The 27,018-nt window shown below is 40.5% G+C and overlaps 1 protein-coding gene across 2 annotated transcripts in view; it reads right to left on the reverse strand.

Moving 5' to 3' along the window:
* Window positions 1–6,434: 6,434 nt before the first annotated feature.
* LOC127576827 (uncharacterized) overlaps window positions 6,435–27,018 on the reverse strand; it is a 63,654-nt gene continuing 43,070 nt past the window's right edge. For both annotated transcript variants that reach the window (XM_052027610.1, XM_052027609.1), the window contains 5 exons: window positions 19,134–19,259; window positions 15,538–15,715; window positions 12,468–12,536; window positions 9,020–9,113; window positions 6,435–7,719 (listed from right to left, as the gene is read on the reverse strand). In XM_052027610.1, the coding sequence (XP_051883570.1) occupies window positions 7,689–7,719; window positions 9,020–9,113; window positions 12,468–12,536; window positions 15,538–15,715; window positions 19,134–19,259 (498 nt within the window). In that variant the 3' untranslated portion in view covers window positions 6,435–7,688. The remainder of the gene's footprint in view (window positions 7,720–9,019; window positions 9,114–12,467; window positions 12,537–15,537; window positions 15,716–19,133; window positions 19,260–27,018) is intronic.

The raw sequence follows: 27,018 nt of genomic DNA on the forward strand, positions 1-27,018 counted from the left end.
AGGAAAGAACATTCTCAATTAGATCGGGTTTAAATGGCTGAGATATGATTTGGCTATCGTGGTGGAAACAGCTACCTGACTCTAGATTGTCAGAACAGGAGACATTCAAGAATAGATAATGAAAAGTAAATTTATTCCCAAAAATGAGGGGACTCTGCTCAGAAATCTGGAGCCCTTGCTAAGCCCCAAATGGTGAGAAGCATACAGGCAGATTGATATCAGATCCATGGTTTCCTCCCACATCCAAGACTGGTTATTAGGTTAATTGTCAGCTGTAAATTACCTGAGTGTAGGTAAGCTGCAAAAGAATCAAAAGGGAGTTGATGAGCACAAGAGAGAGAAAAAGTTGCAGGGGTACAGGGAAGATAAGGAAAAAGAGGGAGGGGATTGTCCTAATGAGAGGAATTGTCCCAAAGTGTTGCAATAAGTAATTGATTTTACTGAGAGGTCAAGCCTAGAAAAGTATAGAAAGTGCAGGGGTGAAATTAGGAGATTGGTGGGTTGCATGGAAAAAATATTATCAATTAAGATCAAGGAAAACCAAAATATGTCTTATAAGTACATAAAAGACAAAGGGATAAGAAAGGAGAGAGTAGAACAAAGACAAAAAGGTGATCCCAAATCAACATACAACAAGTTGTCAAAATTTTAAATAAATGCATTTGTGGATAGAGAAATGTTTGAATGGAAAGTAGATAAAGGTCCATGTTATCAATGGGATCCCTTGCACTCATGGGACACCGACAATTTTGGCAAATCCCGGTGCCTGAGATGCCGCTTCCTCCTTGCTGAAATCCACTGCATCATCACTGTAGTCCCTCGGTGACCTCACTGACGCTATGGTGAGCAGTAAATCTGGAGACGTGGTAGAGATCTGCTGCAGCTACTTGGAATAATCCTGCAGCAAAGATGTTCAGAGTTGATATGACCTTGACTTCCATCGAGGGAGCAGTCCAGACAAAACAGCACAGTCAAAGGTCTTCCTGCAGCAATTCACACATCTCAGTGATGACAGCCTTGTAAATTTTGAGCCTCATAACCTCAGCTCAATTTACATAAACATCACATTAGGTCTACTCAGGTACTGCTCCTATACACTGGAATTGGCTGCAAAAAAATGAGCTGCTGGCTGTTTATCCTAATTGGGCTGTCCTCCCTTCTAGGATCTTTTCTAGTAGAACAATGAACACAGCAAAAACAGAACAGGATCCTGCCTTTTTCCCTCTGTGATCTTGAGTGAAATACCAATTTTTTTTTTGTAATTTATTTTGTGACTGCCAAGCAGGAAAGTGCATTCCCTTTAAAGCACACTTTATCTCTTTAAGGTCTGCCACCACAAAGGAACTCTCATCCTGGTTTAACATGCACTCCCCAATCAAGCTGGGATCTTCGTTCTTGGAAGGTCACATACAAACCATTCAGCAATCCATTCAGTGAGGCAATTATGGAAATTAAATAATTGCACCATATTGCAAGGAAATATAACCTAACGAGAGAACAAGGAAATGGCATTGTTATATGTTCCTTTAAATTAAAACTTGTCAACAGTGCCAAGAAAAGGAGACATGTCAGTTCCCCAAAAAAAGAAAAGCCATCATTTCTAAAGCAACTTTCATAAAAACCTACACAACTTAATGCCAGCCAAGTACTTAGAAATGTGATCACTACCACAATGTAGCCAGTTTGTACGCAATGATCTCCCCCAATTATAATATGCTAACATTCTGATAATCTGTTTTCAAAGATGTTGATTGGGAGATAAGTATTGGAGAAGACGTCAGGCATAACTTCACTGTGCTTCGGTGAAATGGTGTCATGGGATAGTCCATGTCCAGCTGAGACAGCAGACACCTTGGTCAGACAACTCATTCGAAAGGTGGCCTCTCCGATTGTGCAGCACTTCACTTGCACTGTGCTGAAGCAGCGGCCGAGATGTTTGTGTCAAATTGCAACAGCAGTCCTTGAATGTGGCACTTTTTGATCTAGAAAGTCCTGCTACCAGCTGAGCTGCTGCTAAAACTTGCAGAAACCTTTTACTATTTCACCAAGATTAGAAATTCCTTCGGGAATCCTCCAGGGTTAAATAAACGTAAACAGGCCTATTTCTTATTTCTGATGTGGTTTCAGTAATGAACAGCAATCGTCTATTTTTCCAACATTAGCAGGAAACGTAAGTCAATATGTTACAAGACAAGTGTCTACAAATGGGCAGAGAAATGGTTGATGGTAAAATGGGCAGAGAAATGGCAGATGGAGATTAATCCTGATAAAGGTAAGGTAATGCATTTTGGGAGTACTAATGAAGCTAGGACATACACCATGAACGGTAAAAGTCCGAGGGAATCGTGAGCAACAGAAGGACCTAGCGTGCAAGTTCAAAGATCCTTGAAGATAGCAGCACTGGTGGAAAACGTAGTTAAGAAGACATATCGGATACTGGCCTTGATTAGTCAGGGCTCTGAGTACAAGAGCAGGGAGGTATACTCTAATTTTATAAAGCATTGGTCAGATCGGCTGAGGTCTGACCAATGCTTTATAAAATTAGAGTTTCACCGGACTATAGGAAAGGTGTGGTAGTGCTGGAGAGGGTGCAGAGGAGATCTACCAGGATGCTGCATTTCAGTTATGAGGAAAGGCTAGAAAGACTCTGCCTGTTTTCCCTGGAGCAGAGAAGGTTAAGAGGGGACAGGATTGAGGTATATAAAATTATGAGGGGTATAGATAGGATACACTGCAGGAAACCTTTCCCCTTATAAAAGGTGAATTAAACTAGAGGAGGTAGATTTAGGGTAAGGGATTTAGAGGGGATCTAATGGGGACCTTTGTCCCACAGAGAGTGGTGAGTACTTGGAATGCACTGCTGGAAAGAGTGATAGAAGCAGAGTTGTTGACAGCATTTAAGAAGACTAGCACTTAAATTGCCTAGGCATAGAAGGCTATGGGTCAAGTGCTGGAAGGTGGGATTAACATGGATGGGTGTCCACTGGTTGGCATGGGCATGGTGGGCCAAATGGCCTGATTCCAGGCTGTGTTACTCTGTGACTAAATTCAAATGGGTGGCTAGCTTTTTTTACAACACTTCCTTTCAGAGTGGAATCTGATTGTAACCAATCCCTCGTCTTGCCTACCATTTAGGCTGCACTCTCCAGAACTCCCACTAAGGCCCTAACCTCCAGTCACCTTAAGCCTCCCTGTCTGGCCTCCATAACCCCTCCAGCCCCAGATGGGCCCCTGCCCCTCTCTCTCCCCAATCCCCTGCGCCTGGTCCCAGGTAAGGTGTGCAATGGACATTCAGACTTTGAGCCTTGGGCACCAGTGAATTTTGCAGTGTGAAGCCTACAACCTAAGCAGTCATGGGTCTGCTTTGCAATAGGCCTTCAGTGCCTTTTCAATGGTGGCAGAGAATTTCTAGACCACAATGCCCTTACACAGATCGTGAAATGAAAATAGAAACACAAAAGCTGGGATATTGCTGTTTGGTATTCTGACAAGAGGTTGGACTTGTCATTCACAACAGGCATGAAATTTCAATGTTAAATCAACTACCAGGCAAGCTAGCAAGTGGTGGAAACCAGACTAGTATAGTTGAGTACAATGGTTGGCATGGACACTGTAAGCTGAATGGCCTGTTTCCATGCTGTATATCTCTATGGCTCTATGATTCCATGAAACGTCAAACAAAAAAGACATTGCAAACTGTGACCAGAGAGGAAGAGGTTAACATTTCCCAAGTGAGCCAGAGGTTCCAGATTTTCAGGTGTGTAATACAACCTTTCTTCTCAAACAATGCAACTTATTAGTGTAGATTAATATTTGGCAATTAAACAGTTACAAATTGTTAATACATTGGAATTTGATTCAAATCCTGAGATAAGTGACAACCAAAATAATGTGGCTTCACAGATAAATTGAACTATTAAAGAATGATGACTTATAAATGTGGGAGTGCATGAGTAGATAAAAAGACAAATAGTCACAGATCTATATTGCCAGTATGGGGTAAATGTTTAGTACAACAATATACCTTTTAAAACCTACACTGTGAAACGTCAATTCCCCTGAGTACTACTTGGCCCTGGGTTGCTAATAAGAGTTGTTTTCTGAACTTTAAAACTGTTGTCTGTAACCAAAAATAACAAGGTTTACTCGATAAATAGATGCTAAGTTTGTGTAAGTGATGTTGTGAGAGCTTATTCATAGATAATGAAAAGAATACAGAAGACAATATTCATTTCACCAGGCTCAAAGAGATTCCGGAGGCTGATAATCCAAACTGAAGACACCAAAGCTACTTTGTGGCAGCAAAGGTTAGGGTTATCACAAGCATAAAAGCAATTTCTATGAATCAGTCTGTTAAATTGCTACTAGCAATAAGATATCCAGATATAAACTATAATGATGCCAATGAATGAAATGTTTGCTGGTTGCTTTGAAGTGAATAAAATGGGGTAAGTTGGATTTTTTTTGGTTCTGCTCTTCGTTCCACAGCGTGTTACAATACCAATACCAATACAAGTTATGAGGTCGTGGGGAAGAATCAAGGGGAGTTGGGGAAGCATAGGCAAATCATTGTCAGTAAAGTTTAAAGCCAGTGACAAGAACTGACCATTTATTTTTGCTGGATTTTCTATAAGATAGGCAAAGATTTCCATGACTTTGGATTGACAAATGAGGAGACATTCCAATCACATGGTACGATATCAATACCGTTGTGGGACAGGAGGCTGCAAGGTGCATCATGACAAGGTTTAGCTGCAAATTACAGCTACTCCCCACGTTATGAACACCTGACTTATGGACACCCATACACATGAACAAGCTCCCATAATATTAATTTCGAAAATCCGACATACGTACAAAACTTTGTTCCTGTGAATAGCAGAATTAATTTCCTCTCCCTTCACTTTCAGTAATTGTTCCTTCTTATCAGTCTCATGTGCTTTTGATGCCATTCATTATAATACTGTGGAAATGTGGTTGCCATATCGAGTGAATTTTGTGTATTTTCCAATTTATGGACAAGATCAACTTAAGGATGTCTGTGAAAACAGATCCCATTCATTACCTGGAAATGGTCTGTGTTTAATTATGCTGCTTATTGTTTACTAAAGGATTAGGTTAATGGTGTACCCTTCAGAGCATGTGCAAGTACAGGCCTAAATTTGAGGTCTGGAGTATTTCAAAGTTCACACCTCAACTATGTACCAACCAAAAACTGACAAAACACGCCATTGACCAGCAAATAGGAGCTAAACGGACAAGGTTTCTTGTTCTCCTAGCCTCACAACAAAGAGGCAGTCATCTTTGGTGAGGTCACCAGTCAATACTGATGGCAGTGTGAACAGTTCATACATCCCACTTGGTTCAGGCCAACAGTGGCAACTGGGTACTCTGTATATGTCATAGGATCCTAACCAGCATTTGGAACTGGTTTACCAACTAATCCTGGGGAATGCAGCATCTGGCTGATGTTGGGCATGGGGGGAAGGTCATAGCAACACTGGCAATGGGATGGCAGATCAGTCCCCACCATCTCTCCGGTTCATTCCCCAGCATCTACAACAAATCAGTCCCCACCATCTCTCCGGTTCATTCCCCATGATCTACAACACTTCATTCCCCACCATCTCCAATAGTTCATTCCCCACCATCTCCAATAGTTCATTCCCCACCATCTCTATAATTCATTCCACACCATCTCCGACAGTTGATTCCCCACCATCTCCGACAGTTGATTCCCCATCACCTCCAACAATTCATTCCCCACCATCTACAACAGTTCATTACTCACCATCTCTCCAGTTCACTCCCCGCCATCTCTGACAGTTCACTCCCCACCATCTCTGACAGTTCATTCCCCAGCATCTACAACAATTCATTTCCCACTATCTCTGCCAATTCATTCGACACCAGGGCAAGACAAAATATAAAATGCCCACTGCAGCTTTTGCAGATGGCTGCTTTTATAGATGTACCCTATCCAAATGTCCGAGCATCATCTCCCTCTCAATCTGATATAGCTTTTAAAATAAAACCCTGCTGGAACATTGGGATAACCTATAATTATCAGAGCTTTCAACATAAAGGTGAGTAAATGGATCTCAAAATAATGTTATACATTGGCAGATAGGTTTGATCTTCAGTCTAATTTGGTTTAAGTGACCTTTTGAAATGACATTTCATTTATCAGAAAGAGTATATTTAATTTTCATTAGAATGAAAAATGTTAATCATGTCACAGTTTGCCCTATTCACACTGAATACTAAATATTATAACTGGTAAGACATTCAGCGGATGCAGATATTTATTTAGAGATTCTTATAAATCAATGTTAATACAGAAATGATTAAGAATGGAAGACTTGAATTGCTTTAGTTTTCTGAGGTATAGTGATTACTTAATTATTAATTAAGAGTCAATTACATCAGTCGTTCTTCATAGGAAAGATATATACAGCTAATGCTTCTTAAAATCAAGGATTGGTGAAGAAAAATATATAGGATTTCATGTTACTAAAATTACATTTGTTTTTACATGTAATTAAAATAATTGTAACTAAAATATAATTAAGAACAATGGTCTCATTGAATATGGAAAATTTACCCATTACACAAAACATTAAGAGAATAATCAGTTACATATTCATGTGTCGCTGTTTACTAGTGCCAATGGTAACATTCATGGCCTATCAGACACTAATCTGATGGAACAATTGGGAGGACAAGGTTTACTAGTATCAGCAGGGAATGGAAAACTTGAGTTTACACTCCTGTTACACTGTCTCCACTGCTTCTTGTCAGTATATCAGTCCTAACACAATCTACCAGTTTTAAGTGGGACCATTCTCTACTGCTGTGAATTATGGTGTTCCATGACTATGGGTATTACTGCTCTGGGTACAACTGAGCTATTACTGAGTTCTTGTAAATGGAACTTGGATTTTGGTTGGTACCTTTTGGTTGGTACACTGGAATTCCTGAGTTCTTTGGCTTGAAAAAAACTTCAACTGAAACTCCAACTCTGCCAGTAGATTTTAGCACTAAAGCTCCTGGAATCTTCACCAGGGTTAAATCTCAAGATTGCACATTGAGAATGAAAAGCACACTTAACTTGTTCAAAGCCGTGCCTGTGTAATAACAAATGGTGAGCGGTACAGGCGACCCCGGGGTTACAGCAGTTCAAGTAACAGAAATTCGCCCTTACAGAATTCACCAATCATTACCAAAAAATCTGGGGTATGGAATAAAAATTCACTCTTATGAAATTTACTTGGAAAAAAAGTAAATAAATAAAGACAAATTATTTTTTCAACTTTTCTTGACACGTGCGCAGATGATGCGGCTTCACGTTATGGAAAACTTGGGATTCAGAGCATTTTGTAGGAACGCAACCCTCCTGTAACACGGGGGTCACCTATATTTGTCTGATGCAGATAACTGTCCTTGCTAAGCACAGAGAGTAGATGTAAATTTGACACCTAAATATGAGTGCAACACAACTATCTCTGTTTACATCACGAGGAATAAAGGTTAATGTGTTAAATGGATATATAAATTTCACTACACACTCAGCTTCACAAGTGGAGTCTGGAAGTGTTGATTTTTAAAATATTCCTTCTTGAAGTTAATGGTGAACTGATGCACGGTTAATGATGACAAATGCACAGTTCTCCTTCTGTTAAAGTTTATCAGATTGTTGCCAATTTTATCTTCTTCATCCTAAAATAAAAGTAAAATATTAAACTATGTTCCATGATGTGTTCATTTGTATTTTAGATTTGAATTACAGAATGATTGTGTCCTTTGATCAATTGATCAAAATTCTTTGTTTGATCAAATGGGACACCTGTAATGTGTAGCTCTTTGAAGGCACAAACATTGGGTCTAGAAATTCTAGGGCCAAGACATCAGGCCCTACTGAATGGATTTTGAATGTCTTCTGGGTGAAAATGTGCTGCTGGGGATCAGGAGGGAGAGGGTCAGCAGTTACACCCAATGAAGACCGAGGTCAGGATAGCGCTGTCCATCAGGTAAGACGTGTTGTGGCGTGCATATTCCAGCAGGAGCCTCAAAGAGCAAGTTCAATTTATGACAGCTACTGCTAAGCAAGAGAGACATTTGTTCTGTAAAATATATCTAAATAGTAAAACTGTTTTTGTTCCCACCTTAGTGTCATAAGATTTTAAATATATAAACATATATTGGAGAATATTTAGTCCAAGGAACTGATGAGGGTTGCTTTTAGATGTGAAAGAAATCATGTTCTAATTACAGATGTACTGGTTGTGATACGAGTATCTTCCACAATCTTTAACATTCAAACAGAATGCTAACGATTTGCCAGTTATCAGTGATAGTGAATAAGAAATATAAGCAGGAGGAGACCACACCTGTTCCACCATTCAACCTTAGCTGAAACCTCAAACTGAATTCCAGTTTCTCATCCAGTTCCCTTATTCTCATGTTCCATCAGAGACAAAAATCTATCAATGAATATATTCAACGAATGAATAATCCAACAATCCAGAATCCATGATATTATGGATATGCTGTATCATAAATCAAATAAAACCTGAAGAAAAAAACTATCCAATGTAAATAAAGCAGTACTCATCCTTCTCCACTAGGGCCTCATTTCCTTAACCATTTGAACAGTTTGTAGTTCTAAGTTACAACCTGCTGATAGGACAGTTGGAATAGATAGGACAAATGGAATAGCCAATTATGACTCTCGTTGGGTTCATCTGTGATTTGAAGGGGACCTTGTGTGGGAGTGTTCCCATCCTCCAACCTGGTCCTACCTGAGGTCGGGTGATTGGGAGGTGCTATCAAAGAAATCTTTTCAAGTTGTTCCATTTGTTGAAGATTTAATGATTTAAAGTTAAGTTTTTTTATGTTTTTGCCATTGACAATATAATTTGTTTTTTTTCTATATTAACTTCAATCTAAAAATCAATAACTGAAATATAGAATTAACTGTAATATTTGCTGCTATGTCATACAGTTTAAAATACCCTACCTGGCAATGTTATTGGCCAGGAGTTTTAACTTGGACATTGTAATGAGATGTCCATTTTCTGGCACAAGTTCTCTGGTCGATTCCAAAGAGAGTTCTGTGGGGAGAAAAATAAGTGTTGGCTCCAGAATTTCTTTCAGTCATTCAAGGTATCTGGATATTTCTGGAAAGACTCCTTCAGCAATTGAGATGTAATTATTGCACATTCTAATTGCCCTTGAAAGGGTGGTGCTGAGCTACTGCCTTTGAACCACTGTAGACATGGTGAGAGGTACTCTCACCGTGTAGTTAGAAAGGGAGTTCCAGGATTTTGTCTCAGCAACAATAAAGAAGATAACATATTCCCAAGTCAGAATGGTGTGTGACTCAGAGTGGAGCTTGTGTGGTGGTGTTCCCATGCTTAACCCTGGTCCTTCTATTTTTTTGCTGGTACATGGTACAACTGCGATATAATATTACAGGAAGGGACTAAATGATTAAAGTTGAGAATGGAGTTCCATTCAAATGGATTGTTGTGTTTCTTGTATGTGGAGCTGTATTCATTTGAGCAAGTGGAGAGTATTCCATCAAACTCCTGACATGCACTTTGTAGGTGATGCAAAATTCTGTAGTGTCTGGAAGTGAGGTGCTCACCACAGAATACCAAGTGTCTCTAGACTGCAGTTGTGGCCACAGTATTTATATTGATAACACAGGTTTCCAATCAAAGGGCCACTCCCTCCCAAACCTCCAGGATTTTGGTGATGTAATTCAACCATGGTTATGTCACTGAACGTAAAAAGGCTCTTTCTCTGGTTTGAAGTGACATTGCATGAAACTTGTGTAACAGAAGTGTGAATTGACACATCAAGTCAGGTCAATTGTCAAATGCACAAGTACATGTTTGCACAGGTGCAATGAAAAACTTACTTCCAGCAGTATCACAGGTACATAGCATCAGAGACCAACATTCACAAGAAAAGCATAAATTAAACAAAATTACAAACACAAGAAAGAACACAAATAGAGCAAAGAAAATCCATTGTAGTGAAAAGTGGTCAAGGTGATCAGAGTGTTGCTATACTGAGGTAGTGATTAGGGTTGTGCAGGTTGGTTCAAGAGCCAAATGGTTGAAGGGAAGTAGCTGCTTGTGAACCTGGTGGTGTGAGACTTCAGGCTTCTGTACCTCCTGCCCGACGGTAGCTGTGAGAAGGTGGGATAGCCTTGATGGTGGGGATCAGCTCATGCCAAAATATTGTTCAGATCTTATGCACCCAGGCACAAACTGCTTCATTACATAAGGAGTTGTGAATAGAACTGTACACAGCACAATCACCAATGAAAGTTCCTGCTTCTGATTTTCTGATAGAGGGAAGATGATCAAGTGGGTTGGATCTAGGTTTCTGTCCAGAGGGTCTGCTGCAGTGATGCCTTAATCTATGGTAATGAGTTACAACAAAGAACTGCAGGTATTAATTGCTGGGTAAGTATTTAAGCCTTCTGAATGAAATATTTATGAGATGAACTATTTTGTTTGTGCAGTTTGAAAATCCATTTGCAACTTCATTGCTTAAATCTTCAGTCAGGGAAGGCAATGTCTCATATTGCATATTTCTATATGATATAGAAGGAAGCCATTCAGCCTATTGAGTCAATGCTGGGTCTCAGAGCAAGCCCATCAATCCCTCTCCCCCTTTATTTCCCTATAATTTATTCTGTCACACAGGCCCATTAACACCCTTCCAATTCCCACACCATCCGTCGACACTATGGGCAATTAACCCGCACATCTTTGGGATGTGGGAGGAAACTGGAGAACCCAGGACAAGCCCCTGCAGTCACTGGGAGAATGTGCAAACCCCACACAGACAGCATTGGAGGTCAGAGTCGAACCTGGGTTGCTAGAGCTGTAAGGTAGCTGCACTACCTGCAGCAGTACTGTAAAGAAGAGAGAAATGTTTACCAGAAGGTAGTCCATATTGAATGAAACTGACATCACCCATTCTGTTTGTGCCTGACTTGGAAGATTATGAGCAATTCATATTAGTGCATCCACCATGAACTTGGACAGCTCTTGTTTAACCGTGGGTCATTAGAAGTTTGTTTACTGATATAAATTTTAAAATAGGAGGTTCAGTATTAAACCAAGGCTAAAAATGCATAATATTTATTGGTAATCCTATGTTAATATACACATAATTATTGAAATCTCTCATTATGCACATTGGTTTAAACCTTAAAATCTAATAACTCTGTCCCCATTTACATAAACCGATCAAATTAATTTTGGTGTCAATCAGTGCAAAATATTAAATAAAATATGTGCTGTCACTTTAAAGATTTTTCTCCATCCTCCACTGTGAATGTACAAGATTTAGACATGTCAAAAAAACTGTTTAATAGCAATAAACTTGTACTCTTATTAGACAATTAGATTCAAGCATTTCTAACTTGGCTGATAGCAAGTTTCGAAGAAAATTAAGGACATTAAAGAGAGTCTATCCATCAAATTAAAGTTCTGAGTGAAATGCCATTGAGAAGTCAGCAATATCATATATCTTGGGTTTAAATGGCAGCAGTAATCTTTTGTAAATGGGCATACTGTGACAGATTGATAAGAAAACTAAAAGCATGTTTAACAGGCATCAACATATCATGAACCTAACTGTATAGGGATTGTGTAAAAGTTTTATGTGATGATGAACCAAATCAGGATTTCTGAGTGATATTTTTTCCTCGGTCTAGCCTAGGTGGTTTGAGGCCAAATTTTTGTGTTTCAACTGGGATCAGCAGTGCAGCATTCCCAGCAGAACAGCACACATTTTATTTTACACTGGAGAATCTCTAGGCCAATAGTGATCAGCCTTGCAGTTACCTATGTTGTAATGGTCCTTTGTGGTATTTTTTAACTCTAGCATATAAAAGAACTCTCTTTAAGCAGTCTAGTTTCTCTTTATCATTAAAATGAAATATAGCTTCTTATTGTGTGAAATTTGGTATTTATTTTTAATATTTTTAGTTTAAGAGTTCAATTTACTGTTTCTTAAGATGACGTTTGTGCTGTTACCTTTGCTCATTTTAACATACTATGGGTTTTCCTAGTGACCCGGTTAGTAAGTGCAGAAGTGATATGGCGATTGCTGGCAGTGCTTCTGATGGTACAACATTTAGAGTCATACAAAGCATATTGAGGTATTGCATATCCATCAGAATCTGTGAAACTGCACGCCCATCAGACCTAGTGTTGGTAGCTGTGATACCTGGTGATAACATTAATGGATAACATCTATTCAGCTGCTGATTACCTTTCCTGATTACTGTTGTGGAGTGGTGGTCAAATTAATATCACCTGCTTCAGACTATTTATTACCCAAAGTCAATATTATCCCCAACAGCAGAAGGGAGAGAATAAAAATGCACACAGCACAATCACGTCTCTTACCTGCCACAAGTAAGTCATTGTTTTCCTTACCTGCTTTAGCCTGGAGATGTTCTTGATGCAAATGTACTTGCTGTAGCAGAATCAAGTATGCTGTAATTTCTGGTAGATCATTGTTAAGAAAATTAAATACTGTATACACCTATTAAAAGCAATATTAGCACACTTCCATATTAAACATATACAAGAAGTCACTGGACTAATGCAAGCTATTGTTCCTCATTTATGTATGGTTATCAAAGTGGAGCACAAGGGAATCCCAAATGCTTCCTGTGAAAGTAACAATCATATCAGAAGTCCTACTGTACTTGATCTTTGTCCATGGTTCCTGCAGCCTCACTATTCTAGTCCAGGTCTAGAGATCTACCTAAAATGCTGTGAATTTTTAGTACATACATTTTTTTTACTTTAGCTCTCCATTCCCAATGCACACTTGCTCTTTCTCCAATTATGTCACTTACTCCTGCAGGTCAAGATGACAATGCTTGCACTGAATCCAAGATTGTTTAGGTTGTGAATGAATATTTAAAGAATCTGGATCAGGATTTTTCAAATCCATTTCTCTGAAGTCTGTTACCAGAGATAAATATTAAACTGAATTCAGATCATGAAGAATCCTATTTTGTCTATTTATTAACCTTGGTTAGATGAACTATAGTATAAACAGTTTCTCTCCATCTCTGTTCATTATTATTTTCTTCCTCTAACATTAGTCCCTTGACATCATGATGGAAATTAAGTTAAAAGTACAGGAAGGATGTGGCACACAACTTTAAGTTTCTTTGAGGAAAGATCTTCCCACAACCCTAAGCAAGCCCGTCAGCCCAATTCATCCATGCTAACCAAGAGTGTAGGAGGTTGGGGGATGATCTTATGGAAGTATATAAAATCATGAGGGTGGAGTGAATGATCACAGTCTTTTTTCCCAGGATATGGATAATGAAGTCCTAACCTGCCCAACCTCTCCCTATAACTCAGGCCCTCGAGTCCTGGCAACATTCTTGTAAATTTTCTTTGCACTCTTTCCAGCTTTATGATGTCTTTCCTATAGCAGCACAACCAAAACTGCACTCAGTACTCCAGGTGTGGCCTCACCACCATCTGGAACTGCAACATTACATCCCAACTCCCTATACTCAATGCCCTGACTGATGAAGGCCAGCGTGCTCAGGAATCCAACCTCTGGACAAACAGGAATGCTGTCAACAGGGCAGGTGAAAGTTAGGGGCAGAATTGTGGTCTGGAGACTTGAAAATGACTCGTGGGGTTGGTGGTGGAGTTGGTGGGCGAATGATCCACTGTCAGGGAGAAGGGAGGACAGCATGTGAGGCCATCATCCTCATTTGCCTAGGCTGGAGCTGGTGTCCTCTTAAGGAGGTTGGCTATTATTGACAGGGAGAGGGGTTAATATATCCAGATTAAAGCCAGTTTCCAACCCCATCTTTTACAACAGTCAATGCACAAAGTTCACCATTACTGAAAACTGATGCAAACTTTACCGGCTGACCTCAGAACTAGCAACAGTTTTATTTAAATTTATTTCTTTAGAAGCATTTATACAAGCATTTATGCTCATCTTTAACTGCTCCTGAGTCGTGGAGGCACTTAAGGGTTAACCACATAGGTGGGTCCAGGGTTGCCGATAGATTAAGATGGCAGATTTCATTCCCAGAGATGACCCCAATAGGTTTTTCCAACAATCTGTTAGTTTTGTGGTGACAATTACTGATACTTTTTAATTCCAGATATATTTTTAATCACCTGAATTTAAGTAGTCCAACTACTATGGTGGGATTCAAACACACGGTTCATCTTGATCCATGATCAGGCCAGTCCATGCTGGACCTCTAACTAAAGCACTATACTAGAACTATTTATAGCATTGGCTGGTGAAGAAAGCAGTCAGCATGTTCATCTTCATTGGTCAGGGCATTGACTACAAGAGTTGGGGCATCATGTTACAACTGCACAAGACGTTAGTGAGTCCATACTTGGAGTATTGTGTACAGTTCTAGTCACCGAGCTATTGGAAGGATGTCACTAATCTGGAAAGGGTCCTGGAAAGATTCACAAGGATGTTACTGGGAATGGAAGGCTTGAGTTGTACAGGGAAACTAGATAGGCTGGGACTTTTTTCCCTGGAGTGTAGGAGGCTGAGGGGTGACCTTAAAGAGATTACAAAATCATGAGGGGCATAGGTAGGGTGAATGGTCACAGTCTTTTCTTCCAGGGTGGAGCCGTCTAAAACTAGAGGGCATAAATTTAAGCTGAGAAGTGAAAGATTTAAAGGGGATCTGCGGGGCAAGTTTTTCACACAGTGGGAGGTGGGTATGTGGAACAAGCTGCCAGAGGAAAAAGTAGAGGCAGGAACAACTGCAACGTTTAAAAGTAACTTAGGCAAGTAGTGGGACAGGAAAAGTTTAAAGGGATATGGGCTAAATGCTGGCAAATGGGATTAGCTCAGGTAGGAAATTTGGTTGGAATGGAGAGTTGGGCTGAAGGGCCTGTTTCTGTGCTGTATAACTCTATGACTCATTACCGGTCTACAGAGATGATTTTGACCAATGGCCAGGAACTCTTACTGGAAAGTGGATCTGAGCTCACCACCAGAAATAAACAGAATCCAGGGCTTCAGCAATATACAATTCAATAACCAACCAACACTCAGCTCGTCATTCATTCACCTTCTCTCAGATTCAGAGATTCTTTTAATGTTATTCCTAAATGCTGTTATAAAGGAACATTAAAGTATTTCTCAAAATATACATGCATTTCCAAGCAGAATCATTTAAGAAAATCCACAAGGGCTTCTGGGAGCAATAATTATTGTTGTACTTAAGAAATATTTCCCAGTAGTAAGACAGTTGTGTATTAATTAATCTGAATACCAAAAATCCATTTACAAGACAATGCTTAGGAAGCTGGCAGTCAACCATCTTTGTACTGAGAATTGAGACCAATTAATATTTCTCTTGAACTGCTTTATTTTATTTCTGAAGGACATGTGTAAAGATGAAAGATCCATAAAGTTAACAACTGACATTGGCAATAATTTTATTAGTTAGTGATTGCAGGATAGCAGCAAATTGATTTTGTAGGATACGCGCAGCACTTGATAGTGAAATGGAAGCACTTTGCTTGGTAGCAATGGATTGTTCAACCAAGACCTGACTCACTTTTGTATTGCAGAGTGGTGCTATTTTTTCAATAGCCAGTGCAAATTCTGCACTCGTTAGATAACCAGGCTCAGTTCCAGAAAGCTGCAGAAGATTGGCTTCACACTGAGGAACGCACAGGTAGCATTCAAAAAATAATAAAATCTCATTAATTGTGCTTTAAAGTGCAAATTAAAACAAAAATTACTCTATTCATTTAAGGTGTTAAAATGTTTAAATGGTATTTAATCTCCACTTTTTTTGTTTCAATTCAAATTATCTTGGCTTTGGAATCCATGCTCTTTCTGAATGTTCTGAAATTCTTTGATAATGCCTGGGCTAATTATTAAATGAGTCTGGACAAAACAATCTGGGGTGGTCTGGTAGTTTAGCAGTTAAGAGAAGCTCTTCATAATCCTTTGCCCTGCCTGACCTTTGAAATCTGACAGTTTTATTTCTGATGTCTTTGCTAAATTTGTTTTTGTTTTAAACACAATTTCTTTTTCCTTCTAAAAATTAACATTTTCCCTGATCTATTTAATTCGATTTACATAATTTTTTTTAATGATAGAGGTAGTTGGTGTTTGAGACCTATACCTGTTTAGAGCGATATTGATCTGGCAGACTCAAATTACACTGCTGACTCTGTATCGGTCTCCAGTCAAGGAAAACTGTGCTTTTAATGTGCACAAGCATCTTTGCAAAGCCTTTTATTCATGAGTAACCAAATGCTGCACTAATTTAATGTTAGCAAGGATGCAACTGAGCATTAAATGTTGGCCTTGGTTGAGAGTTCACTTTTAATTGAAAGTGAAAACTATGGGTTCTAGCCCCACTCAAGACATTTAAATCATAGTCCTAAAAATTCAATGGCACCATGTTGTACTTTTCAATATCATAACATTGAAAATAATGAGAGGAAATAGTCACATTTCAGATTACTGCAGAAATTCAACTGGGCGCAAGTCACCCTTATTCCTTGATGTGATTTCTGCAGTAGGAGCACAGGGGATAATATTATTCACCTGCACAAAGCTCTTTTTGGAGCACTGAAGGGGAACTTGGACCACGTTGTCCTGGTAGCATCTATCATTGGCCATTTGCGGGACAATGTGATAATCCCAGTGCAGTGCCAGACTACGATGCTTTCCAGAGAAGTGAATTGCATTCTCCATTTCATTCTCTAAGTCCTCCACACTATTTGACTTCCGATCCATGATCACCTTTGTCTAAAGCCTTGATCAGCTGCCCCCGTAAAGCCACAATTTAGACCATTGATCCTGATGGTCCAATTCCACCACCCCCACCCTCCCCAACCATTGTTGTCTGCTGGCCCCGAGCCAGTATCAGCCCCGTACTCTCCACAATGGCTATTTCGTAAATGGCAGGGCTGCAATGTCCACTCCCCACCTGGAGCCACTGACACAGGATCGATCAGATCTGTGGTCACCAACACAGGCCTCAGTGAAACGTCTGTTTTCAGCGGAATGCAACAAACAAAATAAAAGTCAGTGCCCCACTGCTCTGTCTATCCAGTACATCCATCAAAGTGCCCTAGAATTTCCAGGCAATAGTCCAGGCTGGCTTTGAGTGAGAGTTATATCTTCACTTGCACAGTTTTCCACTTGAACTGTTAAAACAAGAGCCCGTAAACCGATTTTTCAGGCAATGTAGAAGGTCCCATGGTAGCATTTGTAGAAGAGCTAGGGAAATCAGTAGAACAATGTGTATTCCTTTCCTAAAGGGTAAAGAAACCCCAATTGCCATATTAACATAAGCAACATGAAACTGTTCACCTCATTTATGTCTCTTACACGACAAACATACTAAATTGTTAATCAATGCCATACTTTTAATGGAGAGTGCTATAAAGCGAACAAATACTGAGTTATATATTATCAGTCACCCATAGTGTATTATTTTAAGTACCTGATGCAAAAGGAGGAATAGAAACAGAGGGAGGTGTGTCTAGAGAGTTGTTGGAACCCATACAAACTAGGGTTTTGTTCTCTTACCTGTTTCTTTTTTAATTATATTTCTAACTGAGTTGTTGATCCACCAGTTTTTGAAAAGTAACTTTTCTTATGAGCAGCTGAAATACTAGGAGATAATTGGGCATTGTGAAGCTCTGTGTTTCTCTGTTATTGATTGACATGAATTAAATGAAGAGCTAAGTACCAGCCAATGAAGAGAGAATCAAGACATTGAGTCAGGGTGATGGAAGTGTGTAACTGATCTCAGCAGAAAGACAGAGGAAGGATGAGCACAACACTGAGCGAGAGAGATTGTTCAGACAATACAGGAGTTAACATGTGATGTAGCTTAGATAGCAGAAACAAAGTAGAAATAATACATGGAATTGGTACAAAGTGTAACTGAAGTAAAATATATTCAAGACACCATTTTACTCCTCCTCAACCACATCTGAACTTTGATGGAATTTCACAATGGAAATGGTGTCAGTAACACCAATCTCAAATAGAAAACCATTCTGAGTTTATTTATTATCTGGGGTTTCCATACTGTTTATTGCAAAGAAACATGCTATTTGTCTGATAGATTTAAGTCGGCATTTATATTCTACCCAAACCCCTTTTTCACCTCAACCTAACAATATCTTCTGTATTCCTTTTTCCCAGATTTGGGGATCCTGCTTTCCCTTAGATGTGTTTATGTCTGTCATCTTCATGGGAGCAAGTTTCATATTTTTCTTGAACTTTATACTATTTTGGGTACTGACTATATTGTACTAATGGACTGCATTTTTGGTCTCCATTCTTAACTGGAAACATTTTTTCTACATCTAGAATTTAAAGCTCTTTGATAATCACAGTCAAAGAATAGTTATGGCACAAAAGGCTATTCACCCCATCGAGTCGATGGTAACACCTGGTAAAACAATCCAGTCAGATACATTCCCTGCTCCTAACTCTGCAAATTATTCTTTCTCCAATGCTTATCTAAGTATTTTTTGAAGCCACTAATTGATTCTGTTTCCATCCCCCTTACAAGTAACTTACATCTCCTTTGAAAGAACATGGCGATATCTGGAATCCATGATATGATAAGTCTCTGATTCTCTTGAATTCATTTTTTTCACAGAATGACTGTAAACTAAGGCATTTGGCAGGAGTGTGATGGGTATGGGTGGTGGGGAGATGGGATTGTATAACTATTGGAAAGTTTTACTTTTCATAATTAAATGAGGCAATAACAAGAAGTATATATACTTTGGCAGCTTCACTTGAAATATGACAAAAGAGATGGCTGAACAACAACATAGACTGATGGTGAAGATTGTGATAACAAGGATAATTCTGTCAAGATATAAACAAATTTGGAATGTGCTGCGTCATGTAAAGAAAAGATTAAATGGCCTGATCTTCTACACACAATATGCTCATCAAATTTATAGAACTGAGAAATAGAATTCCTTGAAGTTGTTTCGTGCAGTGAATTTATAAATATGTTTTCTGCTGTGTTACTGGAGACAGCTATTATAAGATGGTTCATAGATCTGCAATGTTTAGATATTTGTTCTTACCTTGTTAAACAATGGCTCAGAATCTGTTAAGATAAGATTCAGAATATATTCCATCACCAGTGTTTTTGAAATGTGTCTCTCATTGAAGCCCAGATACCCCATCATCATGGTCTCCACTTCATCCTCCTATAAACGATAGAAGAAGAAAAACAATTAACAATACATAGGCAGCAACACGCAAAAAAAAAATGCTGGAGGAGTTCACCAGGTCAAGCAGCACCTATGGAGGGAAATGAAGAGTTGACGTTTCAGGCCGAGACCCTTCATCAGGACTAATGAGTCCTGGTCAGGAATGATTGAGTCCTGATGAAGGGTCTTGGCCCGAAACATCAACTGCTTATTTCCCTCCATAGAAGTTTCCTGACCTACTGAATTCCTCCAGCATTCTTTTTTTGTGTATTGCTCCATATTTCCTGCATGTGCAATCTTTCCTGTGTATCAATACAAAGGCTGTGCCTAATCAACGAAAGCAGAAGCAACAGAAAAGCCACAGTTAAAAAGCTGGTAAGTTGGCAGTTCTTGTTCTTCCGTGTGTTCTTCACCCTGTAAACACATCATACAATCACAGAAACCTACAACATGGAAAGTGCCCGTTTGGCAATTCAGTCCATGCTGGCCGAAATGGCCTGTGTGAGCTAATCCTGCTTCCCAGCTCTTGGTCCATGAGTGGTCTCTTCAAGTGGTCATTCAGGTACCTTTTAATTGTGGTGAGAACCATTGCCTCCACCACTCTCATGCAGTGAGTTCTAGACCCCCAAATCTCATTGAGTGAATATTTTCTCCAGCTCCTCTGAACCTTCCACCAAATAAATGGATCTATACCCAACTTACTGTCTCTCTGCTGAGGGAAGTAGGTTCCGTCTAGGCTTCTCATAATTCTGTATATTTCTATTAAATCACCCCTTAATATCCTTGTTCCAACTCTGTTATAATTCTGCAGGCCTCATAAATCTCTGCTCTTCCTTCTTAGGCAGTCCTTCATGGTTGAAGATGGCTTCCTTCCACTACAGCTCTATGCACTCTGAGGTGACTGATGAACGCTGTGCAGGGTCTGCAGACTGCCACAGGGTGGGACAGGTGGTACCTGATGGGGAGGATGGGTGGATTGCTTGGATTGTTGTATGTTTCTTCCAGTGTTTGCGTTTGGTTTCCACGTGATCTCTTTGGAGAGACTCAGTGCTTGCTGCTTTCCAGGTTGTTTCTCCAGTAGATTGAGCAGACTTGGGTCAGGGGTTCCCATATGCTGATGAGGAGTTACACTTTTTCCAAAGCTGCTTTGAGAATAATCTTGAAGTTTTTTCTTTGCCCTCCTAGAAATATCTTGCTATGATGGAGCTTGGAGGAGGATGGTGACGAGCTTGTTATCAGACAAGCTAAAATGGGTGGCCAGCCTCTGAGATTTTACTGACCATAAGAAGATCATAAGACATAGGAGCAGAATTAAGCCGCTCAGCCCATCGAGTCTGCTCCACCAATCAATTATAGCTGATCAGAGCCTCGATGCTGGGGTTATTGACCTGCAAGAGGACACAGACATTCATCTGCTTGTCCTGCCAGTGGATTTGGAGGAATTTGAGGATGCAGCATCGCTGAAACTTCTTAAGTGATTTGAGGTATCTACTGCAAGATGTCCATGTCTCTGAAGCACACAAGAGGCAGGGATCACAGTGCTCAGTAGACCGTGGGCTTGGTACCAGGTTTGAGATATTGGTTTTTCAACATCTTTTCCTCTGGTAGTGAAGACAGTACTGGTGCATTTGAACTGGTAATGGATTTCATCAGGACGCCTGCCCTCACTGAAGGTGGACACTGCGGTAAAGAAAGTGATCCAGAGACTAGTTGTGGATCTTGATTGTTGTAGCAGGAGCAAGCAGGCAAAGGACCTTTGTCTTATGGATGTTCAGTGTGAGGCCCATCCTCTTTTATTCTTCAGCGAAGGAATCAACAGTAATTTGGAGGTCAGCCTCTTGGTGGGAACTCTTGCAATTGCCGTCTGAGAGGAAGAGGGGGCAGTGGCAGAGAGGGAGAGCTCCCCTGCACCCTACCTGTAGTATGGGCCCCAGAAATATGGTCTAACATACTCATGCAAAGTTCAAGCAAGAAATTGCTATCAATAAGTTTGCTTCTAATGTCCAATTGGTCTGCATTTTCCAATACTGGCTGAAAATTTCAGACTAAAAATCAGGTGGCCACTAAGTTAAAACTGGACGGAGTCTTTGGGGCACTATTGGAGAGGTGCTGCAATTTACTTCTTCATTCCATATTGGGCAGCAAAGTGGTGCAGTGTACAGAGCTTCTGCCTCACAGCTCCAGTGACCTGGGTTTGATGCTGACCCTGGTTCCTGTCTGTGTGGAGTTTGCATGTTCTCTCCGTGACTACATGAGTTTCACCTGGTTCTCTGGTTTCCTCTCAGATCCAAATACGTGCTGGTTGATAGGTTAATTGAAAACTGTAAATTATCCCTCATGGAGGCGGGGGTGGGAGAATCATAGGAATGTTAATGGACATGTGAGAGAGAAAATGTTGTGGGGAAAATATGTGGAGGAATGTTGGGATTGATTTGCTTGCCTGCATAGACTTGATGGGCCGAATGGCCTCCTTCTATATTGTAAGGGAATATGAATAATTAAATCCCACCCTCATCTGCACTGATTGCATCATGGCTGCCTCGGCTACTCACAGTAAATTTATTTGTTTCTCCTACTCAAGGATTGAAGGGATCTTAAAGAAAGGTGATGTCCAAAAATCTAAACCATTTCCAAAAACAAACAGATCAGATTGTAGGAAGAAAATGGCCCCAACAGACGTAAACTCACACTGGGAACGTACTAATGTTTGTTACTTTGGCAGCGAGGAAGTTAATTCAAAGATATCTGTGTCTATGAAGAATGATTACACAGACAAGCTTTTGGAAAAGAAGTGTATGCTGACCACTGCAGCATTTCAGTTTGGTGCATGAGGATGACAAGAGTGGCTGCCTTTCAGATCTCCTCTCATAAAATTAAGATCAAATGGACTACTGTATCCCTGCATCAGTGCTTTTTAATAGGAGACAGTTGTCCCTGCTAATTAGTGCACAGCTCATTGATGGGCCTAAAGCATTTTGATATTCTTATTTATTAACACAGCAAACAAGCTTTCTATTTATTTGAAATAAAAGGCCTTGGTCTTACTACATAGAAGCACACTGTTCTGAGCTTACAGGAATATTACAGGGTTGTAGAATTAAATGAACTAGTATACCAGTATGTTATGCCACTGGTAATCGGATCGATTTTGCACCCACCGATTCACTGCATGTATTTTGAAAAATGTTGCTGATTGGATAGAGATTGTCAGGTCAGTTACCTAAATTCCTCTCCTAAGTTTGTGGTGACTGGTTACCAAACATCTGTAAAGCCATGTGACCTGGTCATCAATCTACCTCATGTCATTGAACAACGTACAGCATACCAAGATACAGTCTGGATTAGAGGGCATGTGATATAAGGAGAGGTTGGACAAACTTGGGTTGTTTTTTCTGGAGTGTGGAGGCTGAGGGGAGACCTGATAGAAGTTTATAAAATTATGAGAGGCATAGATAGAGAACAGAACTGGTATGTTTTTCCCAGAAATGTCTATTTACTAGAGGGCATGCACTTAAGGTGAGGGGGGAAAGTTCAAAGCAAATGTGTGGGACAAGTTTTTTTTACATAGAGAGTGGTGGGTGCCTGGAATGCGCTGTCAGGGGTGGTATTGGAGGTAGATGTGATAGAGGCATTTAAGAGGCTCTTAGATAGGCACATGAATATGCAAAGAATGGAAGGATATGGACCATGTGCAGGCAGAAGGGATTACGTGTCATTAGCTCAATTAGTTTGGCACAACACCATGGGCCAAAGGGCCTGTTCCTGTACCGAACTGTTCTATGTTCTACATAAAGGTACGTTGAGTGAGACGGAACAAAAATAGAGGAGCAAAAAAAATGGAATGTCAACTGACACACACCCTATGAAGAAGGTATCATCAGGGTTTGGGTATTGGGCTGATTTGTAATTCCTGTGAATCATAAAATCACCAAATCTGTGCCAACCATCAAGTACCCTTACCCATATTATTCTCTTCACATTCCCATGAACTCCTCCCAGATTCTACCATTCAACTAACCTATCAAGCAGCACAGTTTTGGGATGTGAGAGGAAACCAGAGCACCCAGAGCAACCCCACAGGGAGAGGATGAAAACTCCACACAGAGAGTGCCAGAGATCAGGATTGAACCTGGGTTGCTGAAGGTGTGAGGCGGTGACTCTACTAGCTGCGCCAGTGGTAATGGTGAACCTTTTGCTTTTAAGGTGTTGCACCATGGCAGGTTGGAGGAAAGAGCATGGGTGATCCAGAAGTTATAGTGCGGAATTAAAGGCTCAGTGGATGGTTGATGTGAAACACATCATGGGCCTGCCACTACCAACAAGGAGTGAGGATGCTTTATTGAGATCTATTGGGACTTGTGGATGCCGGGGGGGGGGGGCAGGGGGGGGCGCAGGAGCTGAAGGTAGTTTGTTGCCTGTGATGTGTGGTGGTGGTAGCAATAGCAGCCTCCCTGGAGAGCTCGGGGAGTTGGCAATCAGGGGAAAGTAAGGAGATGGCTGGGTAGGTGTAAAGGCAAGAAATCAGATGGACTTCAGTGGTGTCCCAGATCAGCATGGTTATTTCAGGAGTGACCAATGAGAGTTGGTATAATTTCCAGAATGGTTGCTTCATGGGGAATGATCTCACTTGATGTGCTTCAGGCAGGATTTCTATATCTGATGCACAATTGTGACTCACAGCAGAGATTGCTTGTTAAATTTCAGGGGTAATGTAGAACAAACTGGAAATGGAGTTTAATTGAGGTTCTCTCTGAGAAAAGTCCATTTTCAGTTTAGTAGCACTGAAATGAACAGATTATAGACCACTCTGGTAATTGTTCATCTACTTGAACAATGACGATAACTATACTGGGAGACATGTGAAAATATAAACAAGGCACTGTGTTTTGCTTCCAAGCCAAAGAATTCACAAGCCAGCCAGGGCACATTACTCACTCTGCACACTGACAGAGACTGACCTTGTGAAATCTGGTGAGGTCAGGCTAGTGCGACATTAATTAGAGAGCATAAAGTTTGCAATAGTTCATCAAGTCTTTTCAGTGTCAAGGTTCAAAATTTGTCCAAGTCAAAGTTAAAGACCACAAGATCTAGCTGCACACCATCCGTTGTTGGGATGGGTGTCAATTTGCTTTCAATTCAATGTGGAATGTGTGTGTGTGTACACATTTGCACACTGGATGCATTAAGAGCTGACAGGTCATGATGCCAACCAGTGTGTGAAGCTGAACTGATGCTTGTGTTGGAGGGTGTAGCTGGTGCTACATGTTTATGATTGGGTTTATAAGTGCTGAAATATGGTTGTTCATTACTTTCACACTGGAATAGATGGGATTCAAGCTGAAGGTGAAGCCTTGTGCTTGGTTGTTTCTGTCCACCTTCATGCTGCTTTACGCTCCATGCGCTTCAGTGCAACTTCCATGACCGAACTCCAAGTGCAACTCACAGGTGCCAATCCAATATCAGGAGTGATGCAAAACAACCTGGATATTGGTTGGTATTGGGTCTGACAGTGCCATCAAGCATTTCATTGTGCATCAGCTTTTGTCCATAGGACATCCTGCAGTGAGGTCCTCATCGAAGTCCTTTGCAACAAAATTTATGCGTCACCTTTGCTCTCTGACATGAGTTACCCTTTCCTCCTAGCCTATCTGTACGCCCTGAGTTCATTGACTGATAAGAGTCTAAGGTAGACTCTACTGTGTGTAAAGTGCCAGTATCTAAGCCAATGACTGCAAATGTCAGGTTGATTGACAGGTTGTTTACATCATCAACTCCTAACTGGTAAATTCCCACCATCTGGCCTGGTGTGAGTACTTGGTTTTCACCTCCAGAGGGTTTAATTGTAGGAGCCTCATGTGCTTTTCTGCTGCTGGCATCAGTTTCTCATCACCTTCTCCTGCAAGAGAGAGAGGAGGGTATTGGTGAGCACGTGGAATGTGTTTGTGCAATGTGCCCACTAAGGTAGACTAGCTGGAAGTGTTTGCAAGCTGTGCCTGTGGGGTTGAGGTTTGGCAGTGCATTAGGTGAGTGAGGCTGTGGTGAAACTATGAAGGGTTGGTCCCAATCTGATTAATAGAGATTGTTGGTAGCTGAGTGTTGGAAGTGTGATCCATGAAGGACTCGGGCAGTTTGGTGGAACATGGCTTTTGAAGATGCATTCGCTGACCTTAAGCACACATGTGAGGTAACTGTAATGTTTTGTGGTACTCCATCTAGGTCTATGGAGCCGCAGTGCTGGGATTTACCTCCACAGCCATGTCTTCCCACTGCTCTTTGAGCGAGCGAACTGGAGAACCTCCTGACTTCCTGTAGATAGAGTGCATCTCTTCTTCACCTAATAAATCAAGTCCTGCAGGGTTGCCTTGGAAAATAAATATTTGTCCATATTTTGTCATTCACCAAGCTGCAAAGACCTCTGGATAAATACACTCAGCTACAACTATGACGCACTTCTGCTTTAAGAACGCATGCCAGTTTTCTCCACGGATGCTGCCTGGCCTGCTGAGTTCCTCCAGCATCATAGTGTTTTTCATCTAGATTCCATCAATTGATCTGGAATTGGCTCCACATTTGCGAAATTGAGCCCTGTATGGTTGGCATTGGCAATCACCAGCAGTTAGAACGAGCGGTTGCTGGAATCAGAATATTAAGCACAGACTTCTTGCGCTGTCTACATCTGGGCCAGACATGTGCTGATTAGTCACGTTTTCAACATTATCCGATTTTGTCCCCAAATTATTCACTGAGCAATCATCTAAACTTATTTGCTGGTTTACATGTAATAAACCATCAGGTCAATAAGCTAGTGAAAGTGTTCATAATATTCACCCCATGCAGTAAGCTCTCTGTGTAATTGACAGGTTAAAAAGATCAGTACAGGGGAATGTAAAAAATTGTGGCTTCGAGGTATAATATGTGTTATTGATGAGTCTGTTTGAAGTATGAGTTTAAATTTCAGCTGAAGTAATGAAGTAACCTATTTTAATTAATTTCCTGGCAACCCTCTTCATCTCTACTCTTGTGCAAGTTACACCAGAAGTCAATCAGGAAGAGACACAAAATGGCAGCAAATGGGAAGACTGTTGAAAGGCATCTTTTCAATAACCTCCATGCCATAAAGAAGAAATCTGCCAATGAAAGGCTATCTCACGTAATCATCACACTTAGAATTAGAAACCATACACAGAATATCGAGATGCTTTGAACTTAGTCCATGCACAGTGTTTTATCATTTCAACTTACTCAGAATCTCTAAATCAAAAGAAACTTTTTGACAATTAAAACCTTCTGGACCAGTTCAACTAAACATTTGTCCTACAGATTTGATTGCACCCATTAGAAGGAGGGTTATAAACTGCATGGACCTGTTTAATTAGTCCCAGGCTACAAGTTGATTCGTGCTAGGGTCTTAGTAAAATGACTCAGGCATGTTTGGGGTGGGAGGTAGGATCAGATGTTTCTATTGCAACTCCTGATGTTAGCAAATAGCTCCAATATAGCAATGCATACTTCAGGGCACAATCAACAATTCCTGTGAGCTGTAGCTCATAATGTAACAGCTGCTGCTGGCTGTGCTTTATGCTCTGTAGTTCATGGTTTCAAATTTGACATTGGCATCTCGTTACAGCAATTAGCTGCATCAGTTGGTAGCACTCTTACTTCTTTGTCAGAAGCAGGGTGCGTGTTCCAGAAACATAGTGTAAAAATCTAAGCTGACGCTTCAGTGCAGTACTAAGGATGTGTTGCATTGTCGGAG

This window comes from Pristis pectinata, chromosome 12 (genome assembly GCF_009764475.1).
Source record: "Pristis pectinata isolate sPriPec2 chromosome 12, sPriPec2.1.pri, whole genome shotgun sequence".
NCBI classification, from domain to species: Eukaryota; Metazoa; Chordata; class Chondrichthyes; order Rhinopristiformes; family Pristidae; genus Pristis; species Pristis pectinata.